Source organism: Misgurnus anguillicaudatus, chromosome 14, assembly GCF_027580225.2.
Source record: "Misgurnus anguillicaudatus chromosome 14, ASM2758022v2, whole genome shotgun sequence".
Lineage (NCBI taxonomy): Eukaryota > Metazoa > Chordata > Actinopteri > Cypriniformes > Cobitidae > Misgurnus > Misgurnus anguillicaudatus.
The window spans coordinates 27,830,542-27,846,758 of NC_073350.2; the positions used below are offsets into that span (position 1 = coordinate 27,830,542).

Genomic DNA, 16,217 nt, shown 5'->3' on the forward strand with positions numbered 1-16,217 from the left:
TTAGGAATGGTCTCTCAATGCCCACCTTAGTTGTGGCAAAGCTTTCAAAGTTATAACAAGTGAAATGCAGCATAACAAACATTCATGGCAGATCCACAAAGATTTGTCTTAAAGTAAAAATGCCAACTGCTGAATGAAACATAATGATGATTTTGATTTTTGGATGGATATTTTGAGTGGTCTGGGGATTCTGGCAACAAAAAAAATCCCAGATACATGAGGGAGAGAAGATAAGAACATTCAGCATTTACTGAGCGTGAGGAACTGATGACATTTTGTTCCTTCCCCTTTGAATAGTTCACCCCAGATTAACATTAGCCCATAGTTTACTCAACCTTAAAGGGACACTCCACTTTTTTTTAATATGCTGAATTTAAACTCCCATAGAGTTAAACATTTGATTTTTACCATTTTTCCCCTGCTTTTGAAAGTTACCAAGGGGACTACTTTCAGGTGCTACGCAATACCATTGCGCCTCCTGCAGCCATGGTACGACAATAAAGTCCTTGATTATTATGCCAGAATGAGAGTAAAGTTCCTACTCATATCGGCCTAGAAAATCGCAACTTTTAAGTCTTAGTACATGATGTAACTACAGACATTGAACATTGAAACTCTGGTTATTTTTAAGTGCAATGCTAATGGTCTAATCCTCCTGTAAAAAAAAACCTAAACACAGTTCCAGACTAAAATGAACGTGAGCTGTCAGTGCCATTGTTTTGTCTCAAAATGCACACCAGTAATGTATGTTTCAAGACTGTCCTCCAAAATTAACAACCTCGTAGGTCGTTTGAGCAAGCACCTTATTACAACGTAAAGTGACGTATTAAGGGAGTGTCCTATAGCGGCAGTAGCTTATACGACCTGTTGTTACGTTTTAAGGTTTTTGTCTTATACATCAGATTAGACACATTTAATGCTATGAATTTGTAAGGGGCCAGTCACACCAAAAGCGTTTATGGCAGTTGCAGGCGCCTTTTTTGAATGATATTCTATGGGCAGGGAGCGTTTGCGCGCTGTTTATGCGCGCCGAGCGCCTTGCGTTTTTTTTTACGCCTGCCGCGCATGCGTTTTTGAAGGAGCGCTGAGAGCGGAGAAGCGCCCGACGTCATCTGCGTCTTTCCATTGTCCAATCGAATGAGGGAAGAGGCGGGCCTTACGTTGTGGTTAGGGAGGTTTACAGTTGCTTTGAAGAACCGGACTCCACTCGCTCACTCTCTCCTGCGTGTTTGTGCACATCTCACCTTCAAACAAGGTCAGAGCAAGCGTCCTCTTTTTAAAGTTTCTGCTAATATGACAGTTAACAGCAAAAGAGCCCTCACGCTTCAATATTTGATTGACAAGACAGCTGACTCGGTGGTTGCTTAGCAATATGAAAGCGTTTAAAGCGCTTTTGGTGTGACTGGCCCCTAAATGTAGCCCCTAAATGTAGAAACGGTTTTATGGTTTTAAAGATATTTTGGAGCATTTAACCCCATCCTAACCCTTACCCTAAACACAACCACCACTGTACACCGGATCTGATATTTACAGCAGTTTGTCATCACTTTTGCATCTTTTCTTCAAATAAATTGTTTGACCTCGGTACACTTGTAATATTTTAAGTACATCTTTAAAAAGTTTTAAAATTATGCTGTGTTTATATCATATAATAAATAAACGGGTACGTTTTTTGCCTTAAATGCCTGAATAGTGAAATTTGTAATAAAATGTAATTAATCCTAGTTCATGTCAACAAAGCAAAATTATACCTCAAAAATATAATTTTATACCCAAATATATTAAGTGTCACTTGCTGCCAGTAAAGGCGCTAATTTAGTAAATGCATCTATTGGTCGTATTTGTAGGGTGGCCATTCGTGCCAGTTCCGCCGGACACGTCCCGAACATGTTTTCGGGTTCGTTCTCCGGAAGTCGCGTTGCTCGACCGTATACGTCATCACATTTTAGTTAAAATACATTCGAAAATTAAAGCAACACTAAAGACTTTTTGCTCTTTGCTCCCCCTACAGGATAGAAGCATAATTGTCCATTACCACTGTCGTAAATACTGCAACATAGCTGGCTCTGATTGGATTGTAGGTCTGCCGTAAAGCAAGTTTTTGTAGTTTTCAATCGAACTACAGGACCACGACCCGACGGTTGTAAACTTCTTTAGTGCGGTTTTGGCCGATAGAGGGCTGCAAAGCAAATGTGAAAGTGCCGTTCATCCTGTTTCGAGTGGATGAACGACTGAAACTTTTTTGGAAACGTTATTTTAAGGTAAAAAAAACTCTTTGGTGTTGCTTTAAGATTTATTTCTTTTAAGACATACAATCATTGTATTTTTATTCTTACCTTGAAATGTAACGGTTGCTTTTCTGAAATGAAACCCGAAATATTAAACCTTGATGACGTATGTGGTCGACCAACGCGACTTCCGGAGAACGAACCCGAAAACATGTTCGGGACGTGTCCGGCGGAACTGGCACGAATGGCCACCCTACGTATTTGGTGAAATGGACAAACAACCAAAGCAATCGTATGGGTTGAAGAATAGGTTGCATTTTATAAAAGTGACTTAAATATCCTAATTTAACTAGAGCATAATACTGGCTTAAGCCAAGCCTTTTCTGTGAAACCAGGCCAATAATCATGCCACACAATAGCCTAAGTGAAGTTACTAATATACAGTAAAGTGCACTTTGTGGCATGACTGAGGACCCAAAATCTTATAGACATCACATCAAGCGTTGATTGACTGTTGTCTGAATCGGATGTTCCTGCGGAGATCTGCATATTAAGTGGATCTTTAGTGGCCATGTGTTTGTCCAGTCAAAAGAATTACCAGCTTTTCTCTGACTGTACAATTGGTTTCCCACCCTTCCGTCTCGTCGTAACTCCATATTTGCACAATTTGTCTTTATCTTCCACATTTTGTCTTTTCCCTGTTTCTCTCTCTCTCCCTCTCTCAACATTGTCTCCTCTTCTCCCCACTGTAAGTAACAGATTTGACATGGTAGGAATGTGGCAGATGTAATTTAGCAGAGTTGAATCAGGCAGGCCTCTTGTGTAACAAAGCTCTCAGAGCGTTCTGTTCATCTCTTAAACGTTCTTCACGAGCGGAGCACACGCATCAGCCGGGCAGCTCTAACCGGTGCCAATGAATTATCTTTAAAACACTGCCTGATTCCTCTTCCTTTGGTAAGGCGTTTATTTGTGCCTTAGAAGCAGGAATAAAGAGTAAGATGGGATGGAAAGAGAAAAAGAAATATAGGTGGAGGATTTCACAGGTTTAGCTTTTGTCTAAATTTGTTCAGTGTCTCTAGAGATTTCCTCCTCTGACACATCCTACAGTATATTTCACAACACACACACACGCTGCTTGATTGTGCTAAAAGTTCTTCACAGAAATACTTGTTAGATAAATGTTTTTTACTCCCTCAAAATGAAACTCTTGTCATTATTTACTCATCGTTGGGTTGTTCTAAAGCTGTATGGGTTTCTTTATTTTGGTCATAGATGTTAAGCACACAGTTGTTGATACCCATTGTTTTTCCTACTATGGATAGGGTTGCCAACTTTCTGAAATGGAAATAAGGAACGCCGGGGGGGGGGGGGGGATTTTGAAAAAAAAAAAACTTAAATGAAGACTTCTGGTGAAAATAGTGGAAACTAATTAATAAATTTAGATACATATATTTCATACAACTTCTTAGGCCTAAATATTTAATGAATAGCAAAGTATGCCTATTAAGTATACAAGACTGAACCACATAGATGTGAAATATAAAGGCTATCATGATCATTTTGCCAACAATGAACCATGGTTTTGTTAAGTTTATAATACGCCCTCTTCAAAGACCCCACCCCTTTTTAAACCTTGAGCTATCTAAATCCATAATTATTTAATAAGAAACCCATCAGAAATGATTGACACATTATGAGATGAGGGGGAGCGGGACACAGGAAAGAGGGAGAGCACTGGAGAGATAGTACAGGTTTAGCCTATCACTTTCTTATCAACTATATTTGAGTTTTAAAAATCCACATAATTACATACCATATGAGCCTCTGGAGACGACTGACGTACAACCTTGACATTGCTCCATCCTGTGCCCGCAGCCTCTCGCTCCTCTTGTGATTATCTCCTCATGCGTGCTGCTTAATATCACCTCGCCGTGACAAACAGAAAAAACGCGACGGCATATGGTACAATTGGCCTTGTATTCATTGCCCCACACCCATTCCAGCCACAGGTAATCATTTTCCCATTCAATTTTATATTTTTGTGCTCGTTTCTTTTTCGCCGGCTGCTCAGATGCAGTCATTTTTACATTTCCCGCTGTTGTCACTTGTCGTCATCGTTGCTATGATACGTGACATCACAATGACTGAAACGACCAATTAAAAGGGCATTCCCTGATGGGGCTGCAAGATGTTAAAAACGCTACGCTGATCATAGACAAACAGAGGGAGAAATTACCGCACCGTCAGGGTTTTCTTATACAAATCACGCTGTCTTCGTTCATGGCTGACATATTATAAGCTATGTGTCTGTCATGTATTTGCACTGAATTAATTTTCATAAAATACGGAACAAACTGCGTTCCGTATCACTTCAATACGGAACAAGAATTTTATGTGTCAAATACGGGACGATTCCGTATTATACGGAACGGTTGGCAACCCTAACTATGGAAGTCATTGGGTACCATCAGCTACCATTATTTATCAAAATCTCATTTTGTATTAAAAAAACTCATACAGGTTTTGAACAACATTATGCTGAGTAAATGTTGGACGAATTTTCATTTTTGGGTGAAGCATTCCTTTAAGCCAAGGTCTCACTAGACTTTCAGCATGAAACATTTCTTAGGAGAGACTTGTGCATATAAGCAGCTATAGATATGATACCATGCACAAAGAGTTTGGGGTTTTCATCAACATCATGGAGTCTGACATGCTTGCACTGGTTCTGTTTTTATTAGGGATGCATGCACCGAATATTCGGCCACTGAATTTTCGGCCGAAAATGGCCCAAAAGAGCATTTTTGGTTTTCTGCCGAAAGACTTTTATCACTGAAACATTACAGCTGAAATGTTGTGATGACTCAGAAACTGCGACCTGCACGTGCTTGTCTGAACCAACATGTCTGCTGTGTGGACGTATTTCAGTATTCCTGTGTCTAAATTTGTTCCCTAGCTCCCGAGACCGTGAATCAGTGTATCGTTTACCATCTGTGTGTGTGCGTGCGTTTAAGTGCACTCAGTAGTGCATACACGGAGAGACGCGTTTCAAAAAGCAATTGAACATAAAATCTTTCTGTTATTGACAGGGTACCCCACATACAAACAAAGTGATCTCCACAATATTCTTTTTCTAGTCAGAAACCAGTCTGTGCTTATTTGGTCTTAAAGAGACAGTAACCTCAATTAACTTACTTAAGTCATTAATGTTAATCAAACACCCCAAGACAAAGAGAAATCTCTAAAAATAACAATTACATTTAATTAATACAATAAATACAGTGTTATTATTTAATTGATTCAATTTCTGTATATCTAATGATAATTTTAGACCTTACTTAATGTGCAACTTTGTTCTTTTTTATAAATGTTTGTAATTTCTTAATTTGTTATTAGATTTTTCCCATCCTTTTTTTTTTTTTGCTGATCCGATCCGTGCCTCAAAAACCGTAATGTGATCCATACCGTGAGTTTTGTGATCCGTTGCACCCCTAATAGCAGGGGGCTAGGAAAAAATAGGAAAAATATCGAAACTCTTTGGCCATTTTTGAACGCGATGCTAATGGTCTAATCAGATTCAATGGATTATGCTAAATTATACTAAAAATGGTAGCGCCAGACCCGGAGATCAGCTGAATAGATTCCAAAACGGTAAAAATCAAATGTTTAAATGGACTGCATTTATATAGCGCTTTTAACAGACCTAAGGCCATCCAAAGCGCTTTACAATTTGCCTCACATTCACCCATTCACTCCCACATTCATACACCAACAGCAGTGTCAGCCTTGCAAGGCGCCAGCCAGCTTGTCGGGAGCAGTTGGGGTTAGGTGTCTTGCTCAAGGACAACTCGACACTTGGTCCGGTGGAGCCGGGGATTGAACCACCAACCTTCCGGTTTGTAGACAACCTATATGAACCACTGAGCCACTGCCGTCCCACCGTTTAACTCTAGGGGAGCTAGAAAATGAGCCTATTTTTTTTTTTTTAAGTGGAGTGTCCCTTTAATGAGCAGCGGATGCGCAGCTTGCGTAGCCTACAATCAAACTTTGATGCTATCTCATAATTAGATAATGAGACTTAAACCTTCACAGACAGGGTTACAAATAATGATCAGTAAGTGATTTTCAGTATCCAGTAGCTTGTTGTTGGAGTACTTTTAGATCTGATGTTTAATGTGCTGTAAAACCTCATGTTCATTAGCTCAAATCGTGTTTCTTCTGTTACAGGTTGGACACCAACGCATTGATGGAGAATGGCATATCTGAAGCATAACATTACCTTTGTCATCTCTCTCTGGGCGTCCTTGCTCTGTGTAGCCCTATTGACCCTTCCCCTGGAGGCAGATGGACCAAAGAGAAGCCTGTATGTTTGGAAAGCAGGTGGGATGTCAATATTTCTTTTGATTTAGCTGTTGCAGAATTGACTCCAATAGTGAATTTTTTAGCACTGTCTCTAGCTGGATTATCAGCATTTGTCTGCTACAGTATGATCCACACTTGAGGATTATTTCACTGAAAATGAAACTTCTTTCATCATTTACTCGCCTCATGTCATTTTCCTGCTTCAGTGGAACAAGAAGCCTCTCCTATGAATACAACAAAGTACATAGAGGCTCCAAAATGGATAAAGGACCCCATAAAAATATACCATATGTTTTTATGCACTGTATCCCAAGACTAGGCTTGTTGGGAACAGACCAAAGCCGACATTAAAACTGGCTTGTTGAAATATGTTCTGGTCGCAGTGTGCTTTTGTTGTGTGCGAAATAGAAGATATAATAGATATAATTGGACGTAATATCTCAAATGTCCTACAGAAGGAGAAATTTCAATATGAGTTTGGATCAAACTCATTAAGTGAAATTGGAACATGATGTTTTTTCATACAGTACGCAGGTTAAATGTTTCTGTGATATTTTGAACGCACAGCAGTTATTCTAGAAATTTCAAGGCGCCAAACGCACCGTTTATATTTCTGAAATGCATCCACAGACTAAGCTGAGAAGTCTGACCAATTATTTCATGCTTAGTTTCTCTGCGGTCAGAGCCATTTGTAGAAGTCACATCTTGGGGATTATATAATCAAATGTGTGAATGACAGTGTCTGGTACAGTCAGTCAGTCCTGGAGGTAATAGTCTTTTTAAGTCTGCCTTTGATAGAGGAGAACAGAACAAGTGATTGCAAAAACTGATCTGTTTGGTTCAGATATTGATCCTTGTGGTGACATATCTGCCATCAGGAAGGATGTATGTTTGGCAAATCTGAAAAGTGTGAGACCATCTGCCTGTGTTATCCGTGAAGTCTGATCAATCTTATATCCAGCTGGAGTTACGCTGAGTGTTCTTCATGTTGCCATGGCAACAATTGTTAAGCGGGAGATGGACAGAAAATTAGCACTCGTCCCGTTAACGTTGTCCTGTACAGCCAAGCTTCTGTAATCATGTATTTCATAACCATAACCAACCCTTTTTTGAATTAATAACAAAATATCCAACATGTTGATGTGAATCTCTGTAGGCAGGGGATATCAGATGACAACTGCAATTTTCAGAGATTTACAACTTGGAAATGAAACTCTAATTTTTATCGATGAAAGGATTGATGAATATTTAGTATTGTTAAACAAAGCTTTAAATGCTTTTTCAAAAAGGACAGATAATATAAGACATTACCCTGTAAAGGGGCGGTCAGTCCATAAAGGCTCGGACTGTGTCTCCTCACGTGCTGTGTTTGGATCGAAGGGCAGCCCCACAGGGGCGATGATTCCCGGAATGTAAAATCGAAGCGGTCCTTTGTTTGTGTTGAAATGCCTATTCGTAAATCTGCAAACATAAGTGCTAAAATTCACTCTTCACAGAGACATAATTGTGTTTTAGCACCTGATTCATCAAAAAAAAAGTCAATGGCGCATGCAAGCCTAAAGAGTTTGTGCTTATCACACAATTTACATGGCACCCATTGAATCCGTTGTGTAACAGAGCCGCCCAGTTCGAGGCAGAATTTTTGCCTCGAGGAATTTTTTGAATCGAGTCAATCGAGTAACTCGATGAATCGTTTCAGCCCTAACTGCATCCAATGTATGTATTTTGTTGGCAATCATTGGCAATCGACCCTTTGCTAACCCTTGCCCTCCTTGGTTACTGTTGCTACGCCTGTCAAGCTTTTGCGCTTGGCAGGTCTATTACAGTATGTATGCATTAGGGTCAGACATTCCCAAGGAGATAATTAGTAATTTTTTTCAAACATTTGAAATATATGAGAGAGGAAGACAAATGGGACTGCAGTATGCATTCGATGGATATATCTACAGCATAAAATGCAACTGATTAGATAATAATTTTATTAAAATTGAAGCTAAAGCCTATAACGTTAGGTCTCAGTGCTCATACGATCACCATTCAAATGGAAAACACACAAATTGAGGAACAGCTTTGTTCATGCACAGCAGGGTAAGTGAAGTTTGTAAAAAATAATGTAATAATTATAAATCAAACAGTGGAATAAACACAAGACATCAGACTGACCACTTTGCAATGAAAACAGTCTCCCGCTTATAGAACTTATATAACCCTGGGAGAGCCGGGATCGGATTGGGTACTCAGGGGTAGGCCTTCTACTAACAAAATGTTAAAACATTTTTTAAAGTATGTCAGTCAGCCTCCGTCTTGCCTTTAATCATCTTATTTTACGTTTAACTCATTCCCCGCCATTGACGAGTTATCTCGTCATTTATGAGTTCATATTTAACTAATAAATATGCCTTTTTGGACGAATTTCAAAGTGAAAGTGTAATACCGCTTTTATCCACCAGATGGCGGATCAAATCGAATTGATCAAAAACGGAAGTTAAAAAGAGTTTATGTTTTATTTTAACTGCCTTCATGTTTGATAGTCATTCTGAGTCTGATCTCTAACATAAATTCCTTTACAAAAACGCAATTTTTTAAGCTTTTTGCTCAAAATGTTGTATTTTTGAAGAGAAATATCCATATTTCAGTGGTTAAATTAAGTAGAAAAAGTAAATATATAATGAAACGTTTTTTCCCCATTTTGTTTGTTTGTTTGTTTGTTTATTGTTTGTTTGAAAGCAGATGGTGTGTTCTTTAATTTGATATAATTTGTATGTTTATATATTTATAGAAAATGATTTTTCCTGCAAGGAATTTTGTGAAAATTTTGTTAAAATCACAAAAATGCAGGTGGGCAACTTTTCTCAAAAAGGCTGGCGGTGAATGAGTTAAATATGCATTATGAACAAAGAACCGTCATTATTTGCAAGCAATGATGAAAAAACAGCATACCAGCAAGACCAGCCTATGTTGTGTTTTGGTGCTGGTTTGCTAGTGAACACCAGCTAAACCAGCATCAGCAACAGCATTAGCACCAGCTAAACCAGCATTAGCATCAGCTAAACCAGCACCAAACCAGCAAGACCAGCATAATGTTGTTTTTGGTGCTGGTTAGCTGGTGACCATGCTGGTTTTTTCATCAGGGCTGAGTTAGCTAGCCAGCTAACATTAGCGTGCTCTTACATTGGAGCAAACATATGTGTTTTTGTTCATTCTGTCGATATTTAGTTGTAAATTCCACACTTCTTGATCCACGTCGGACATTTATCAAATTGGGTTTTAAGTTTCGGGAAGGGAAAAAATCTACCATCCCGTCCAAACTCTTAGGATACCGGGTATTAGATTTACACAATCCATGTTCACAACGCTTCGGCATGTTTCCCTCACTTGAAAGCTTGTCAGACCCCCCACGCCTAGTTACAGTTGCTAAATCACGATTGGCCTGTGGCGGTTTTCGGGCGTGGCTTAGCGAAGGGTCAATTGGTGCTTAAGGGCATATAATGCGAACGTCACAAACGTAGTGAATCCTATGTTATCCAGAGATAGTGGGATAATGTTTTGTGTGTGTTTCTTGCTCTTGACTCACTCCACCTGCAGTACGCCTTAAGGTGGTTGTGTTTCCGGAAACGATTGGTAGAGCTGATCTGTCTTTTATAAATGTGATAAAACTAAAGATATAAAGAATGCAGTCCTACTCTATAGGTACTCAATAGGGGTGCACCGATATATATCAGCCAATGATGCTTGCTATGCTTCTCAATGAATTACGGTGAAATGCTGCTACATCCAAAAGCCAGAGGGCGCTCTCGTGCAGAAACTCAATATGTACTCCAGACGAAGAACCATACACATGCAGCTGTGACATGCAGCTCCAGGAAATTTACCGGTGCACCCCTGGTACTCGAGGTTAACATGAGATAAGCAGAACCAGCATGTGTTATGGGAGCTTTAACAGTTTAGCACACTTTTATCATTTGACGAAATAATGCTGCCACAATTAGTAAAAACTTTGATAGATAAGAGAAATTGAATAAACTTGAGATTTTTGCTCTCTGCGAATGGTAAAAGTTTGAGGTGTTTACACCAGACAAACTGGCTTTAATGAATATTTCGGTTTTCATGATAAGCCTTATTTGCATAAACAGGAGGAGAGATTGCTGTCCAACAAATGTCAGTATTTGTGATGCAGGGTTTTGTACTCAAATACATGTGACTCTTTAGTGAACTTGCTTTACGCTTTTCAAAATAAAGGTGTTATGCCATAGAACAGGGCTTCCCGACCTGGTGGTTCGCGAGGGAATTGCAGGGGTTTGTGTATTGATAAAAACAATTAATTACAATTAAATCATAAAAAAATATAAATAAGTTTAAAAATCAAATTAAACACTTACGTACACAAAATATATATTTTATTTGTCTAATCTGAATGTCATGTGACCATTACACAACACTATGGGCCAATCCCATTTCTCTGTCTTACCCCTTCCCCTACCACTTCGTCTTACCCTTAGCCCTTGTCCCTCAAAACCAAGTGTTAAGCGCTAGGGGTGAAAACATACCCCTATGAAATGAGACACCGCTTGGTTACGGTTACGTCATCATACATCGTCGTTTGCTGGCTGCAACATCACCAGACGCGACAAATGTTGATCACAAACTTCCAAGATGCCGAGTGCAAGTGTAAGCGAAAGTGAATCAGCCGCCGAGTTTCTTCTGGCGTCCCTGTGTGATACAGGATGGTATACGTAAAGCACGTACCGATGTCTCCAAAGCAAGTAGTGTTATGCACTGATATCAAACGAAATGCGCTGCTAACGTCAATGGAATTTAGTTAAAACTGTAGACAAGCATGCAGTCCATTCATGGCTAGTTAGAGAAATACGGGAATGTTGTGCAAATCAGCAAATACAGGAATGTTGTGCAAATCAGCAACGTAACGTTAGCGTAGCAAACTAGCGAAATTTTAAAACATTTAAATTAAGAACATAATTCAAATATATATGAACAGGACTGTGTAGAGCACAAAACAAGACGTTAGTAATTTTTAAATTAATTATTAAGCCGAAAATACTTACATTTATGGGACTCTCTGGACGCTCTGGCCGCCATTTTTGCCGGTTGCGCAGTGTATTCTGGGTACCCCTTGGTTTCAAGTAAGCTCGCGGAAATTCTTGGTTTTAAGGGGTATCTACCACTTGCCCTTAGCCCTACCCCTTGATCAAAACGAGAATTGGGATAACCCTTACTCTCACGTGAACGTGCAAAACTAAGGGGTAGGGGTAAGGGGAAGGGGTAAGACAGAGAAATGGGATTGGCCCTATATCAGAAAACTAAGGAGCTCTGTAACGTCCATACCGCCACGCCGCCAGAGGGAGCCCTCGCCGGAGTACTGACATGGCGCCGCCCTCTGCTTCTCTGACTGTTTCCTGTTTGTCCCTATTTTAGCTTCAAGCTAGCTTAGGGCTAGCGCGAAGTATTGCCAGCTAACCCCTGCATACCGAGCGTTTTCTGAGTATTATTCTGACTGCCTGTTGTTGTGACCATCTGCCTGTTTATCTGTTTCTCTGCCTTTGGATTTGCCCTTTGTATTGGTTGCCTGGTTTGGACTGCCTATCTGTGTTTGATCTGCCTGCCTGTACTTTGATTACTCTTCTGCCTAACGTCTTGGATTTGTTTGCCAGATTGGTTTGTTTTAATAACACCACAAAATGGATCCCAGCGTTTCTGAGCCATCCTTACAGAATACTTCGCCAACCATCGATCCAGCGGATGTCACCAATCTGAGGGCTGCGTTTGAACAGCAAAGCAGCCTCCTGCAGGGTTATAGTGAGCAGCTCACGCGTCTTCAGTCCGTTAATGAACATCTCACCGTTTACATTCAAGCCTTGCCATCCACGTCTGCCAAACGAGTGTGTGTATCTGAACCGGAGAAGTTTGACGGTACTGCTGAACACGTGAGGGGTTTCCTTCGCCAACTGGATATATATTTCCAGGATCATGTGAGTGAAAAGCTTTCTGATGTTACCATGTGCTCTAAAATGTTTTCATTACTGTCTGGTAAAGCGGTCGAGTGGGCAGCCGCTGTTTGGGACACGGATCAGCACATTCGCACTTCTTACCCCTACTTCGTTCAACAACTGCGAGAAGTATTTGAATATCCAGCTGGAGGAAGAAGTGCCTCGTCACAGATCATTCACATGTCGCAAAATCATCGTCCTGTCGCCGAGTACGCCATTGAGTTTCGCACGCTTGCTGCACAAAGCGGTTGGAACGAAAAATCGCTTAAGGACGTATTTCAGAACAGTCTGGATATTGAACTTCAAGCGGAGCTGGCATGTAAAGGTGAGAACCTGAATTTTTCTGACTTTGTAACTCTGGCAGTCCATGTTGATAACCTGATGAGAAATGTACCGTCTAAATTGAAGCCGAAAACCTCAGCTAGGCCCGAGAATACATCCTGTATTGCAAGACATATTCATGCTGAACCTAATGATACCGTAGAACCTATGCAGATGGGGTTCGCACCTCTCACTATGGAGGAACGGCAGCGCAGACGTACATTAAATTTATGTTTCTACTGTGGAAAACCAGGCCATCGCATTAATTACTGTCCGGCTAAGAAGCCTCGCTATAATAATGTGGTAAGCCACTTCCTTAACCTCCCTTCGTGTACTGATATGTGCTCACAAGCAATAATTATCACGTACAATAACGAAGCCATACCATTGACTGCATTGATTGACTCTGGCTCTGCTCTAAATCTGATTCATGAAGATGTTATTGCTAAATTTCTGATTCCTGTAATTCCTTGTCAACCTCCTTTGAGTATTTCTGCAATGAATAACGTCCCCATTGGCAAAGGCATTACTCACCAGACTGTGCCTCTCCTTCTACAAATTGGTTCCCTTCACTTCGAGACCATCACCCTGTATGTGATATCCTCACCTCGCTATGACATCATATTAGGACATCCATGGCTTGTGGCACACAACCCTAAAATCAACTGGAGATCTGGAGAGATTCAACAGTGGTCATCACGTTGCCTGGAGAACTGCATTGTACCTTTGAAACCTAAACCCTGCCTGTCGACCCAAGTTGAAAGCCCGACGGGTAAGAACGTTCTAATTCCTGATATATACTCAGAATTCACTGAAGTGTTTAGTAAAACTAAAGCCACTGAATTACCACCACATAGACCATGGGACTGTGCTATCGAGTTGCTACCTAATGCCATGCCTCCCAAGTGTAAAGTTTATCCCCTGTCTCAACCTGAGACCCGAGCCATGGAGGATTATATATCTGAAGCACTACAAAACGGCTTTATCCGACCATCTACCTCTCCTGCTGCAGCTGGTTTCTTTTTCGTGGAAAAGAAGGATGGTGGCCTGAGACCCTGCATAGATTACAGAGGTTTGAACAACATTACAGTGAAATTTCCTTATCCCTTACCCCTGGTGCCGTCTGCCTTAGAACAACTCAGAGAAGCTAAGATTTATACCAAGTTGGATCTACGCAGCGCGTATAATCTGGTGCGCATCCGTGAAGGTGATGAGTGGAAGACTGCATTCCACACCACTAGAGGGCACTATGAATACCTCGTAATGCCGTATGGTCTCTCTAACTCTCCCGCCTTCTTCCAATCATTCATTAATGAAGTTTTCCGTGATCTCCTGAACCAATGTGTCATTGCTTACATCGATGATATTCTGATTTATTCCAGCAGTATGGAGGACCATGTCTGTCATGTCAAGGAAGTCCTGTCTCGCCTCCTCCAGAAAAAACTGTATGTAAAAGCGGAAAAGTGTGAATTCCATGTTTCTCATACTAACTTCCTGGGCTACAACATCAGTTCACAGGGAGTGGAAATGGACAATAACAAGGTCAAGGCAGTCACAGAGTGGCCAACCCCCCGCACGGTTAAAGATCTACAAAGATTCCTGGGATTCGCCAACTTCTATCGCAGATTCATCCGAAACTACAGTATTGTAGCAGCTCCTCTGACATCTTTGTTGAAAGGCAAACCCAAGAAACTTCCATGGAACCCTCAAGCTGACCATGCTTTTCTGAAGCTCAAGACATGTTTTACCACAGCCCCTATCCTGAAACACCCTGACCCTGAGAAGCAATTTATTGTTGAAGTTGACGCATCTGATACAGGCATAGGAGCTGTTCTATCCCAGCGCCATGACCCAGCAAATAAGGTATATCCTTGTGCATTTTCTCTAGGAAACTAACCCAGGCAGAGAAAAACTACGATGTCGGCAACAAGGAACTTCTCGCCATCAAGGCAGCCCTTGAAGAGTGGAGGCATTGGTTAGAGGGTGCTAAACATCATTTTGTCATCTTGACTGACCATAAGAATCTGGAATACGTCAAAGGAGCCCAGAGGTTGAATGCACGCCAGGCAAGATGGTCACTATTCTTTACCCGATTCAACTTCTCCATAACATATAGACCCGGTCACAAGAACGGAAAAGCTGATGCTTTGTCTCGTTGTCATGATCCCACACCCTCTGACCGATCACCCACTTCCATCATACCGCCTTCTCACATCATTGCCCCATAGCGTGGGATATAATGCAGGAGATTACCCAAGAGTACCAGCAAGATCCTGTACCTCCTGAATGCCCTCCTGAAAAAACATATGTCCCACTCACACTTCGTCCCCGCATTATGCAATGGGTCCACACCTCACTTAGTTCTGGTCACCCAGGTATCACCCGCACTACGGCCCTGGTGAAGACATCATTCTGGTGGGCTACCCTGAACCACGATGTGGCCCAATTTGTAAAATCCTGTAGAGTTTGTGCCCAGTCTAAGACACCTAAGGAATTACCCTCCGGTCTTCTGAAGCCATTACCCATACCTCAACGCCCCTGGTCCCATCTTAGCATTGACTTTGTCACCGACCTGCCCCGTTCCAACAATTACACTGCTATTCTGGTGATTATTGACCGCTTCTCTAAATCCTGCCGTCTTGTACCTCTCAAGGGTTTACCCACAGCCATGGAAACTGCTGAAGCTATGTTTCACCATGTGTTCAGGAACTTTGGTATCCCTGAGGACATTGTCTCTGACCGTGGAACACAATTCACCTCCCAGGTTTGGAAAGCATTTTGCAATACTTTAGACATAAATGTAAGTTTGACATCTGGTTATCATCCCCAGTCTAATGGCCAAGTTGAAAGACTAAACCAGGAGATTGGACGCTACCTGAGGTCCTATTGTACCCAAGAACAACATCGCTGGTCAGAATTCCTGCCCTGGGCCGAGTACGCACAGAACTCGTTGAGACATTCATCCACCCATCTCACCCCCTTCCAGTGCGTACTCAGCTATCAACCCCCCATGTTCCCTTGGTCAGGAGGGCCTTCAGATGTTCCTGCGGTTGATGATTGGATGAGGAGGAGTGGAGAAGTCTGGGAAAGCGCTCATGTTAGGCTCCAGAGGGCGATCCGCAACCAGGAGGTCCACGCCAACCGTCACAGACGTCCTCATCCCCCGTACCAGCCTGGTCAGAGGGTCTGGCTCTCCACCCGGGATTTGAAACTCCAGCTCCCGTCTAAGAAACTAAGTCCGAGGTACGTAGGACCTTTCAGAATAATTAGACAAATAAATGATGTTACATACCAGTTAGAG

General features: G+C 41.4%; 1 protein-coding gene across 4 annotated transcripts in view; it reads left to right on the forward strand.

The window, feature by feature from the left end:
- The window catches only part of thsd7bb (thrombospondin, type I, domain containing 7Bb), a 172,754-nt gene that overhangs the window by 82,332 nt on the left and 74,205 nt on the right, over positions 1–16,217 (forward strand). For all 4 annotated transcript variants that reach the window (XM_073876172.1, XM_073876171.1, XM_073876170.1 and 1 more), the window contains one exon: positions 6,456–6,608. In XM_073876172.1, coding sequence (XP_073732273.1) covers positions 6,482–6,608 — 127 coding nt within the window. In that variant the 5' untranslated portion in view covers positions 6,456–6,481. The remainder of the gene's footprint in view (positions 1–6,455; positions 6,609–16,217) is intronic.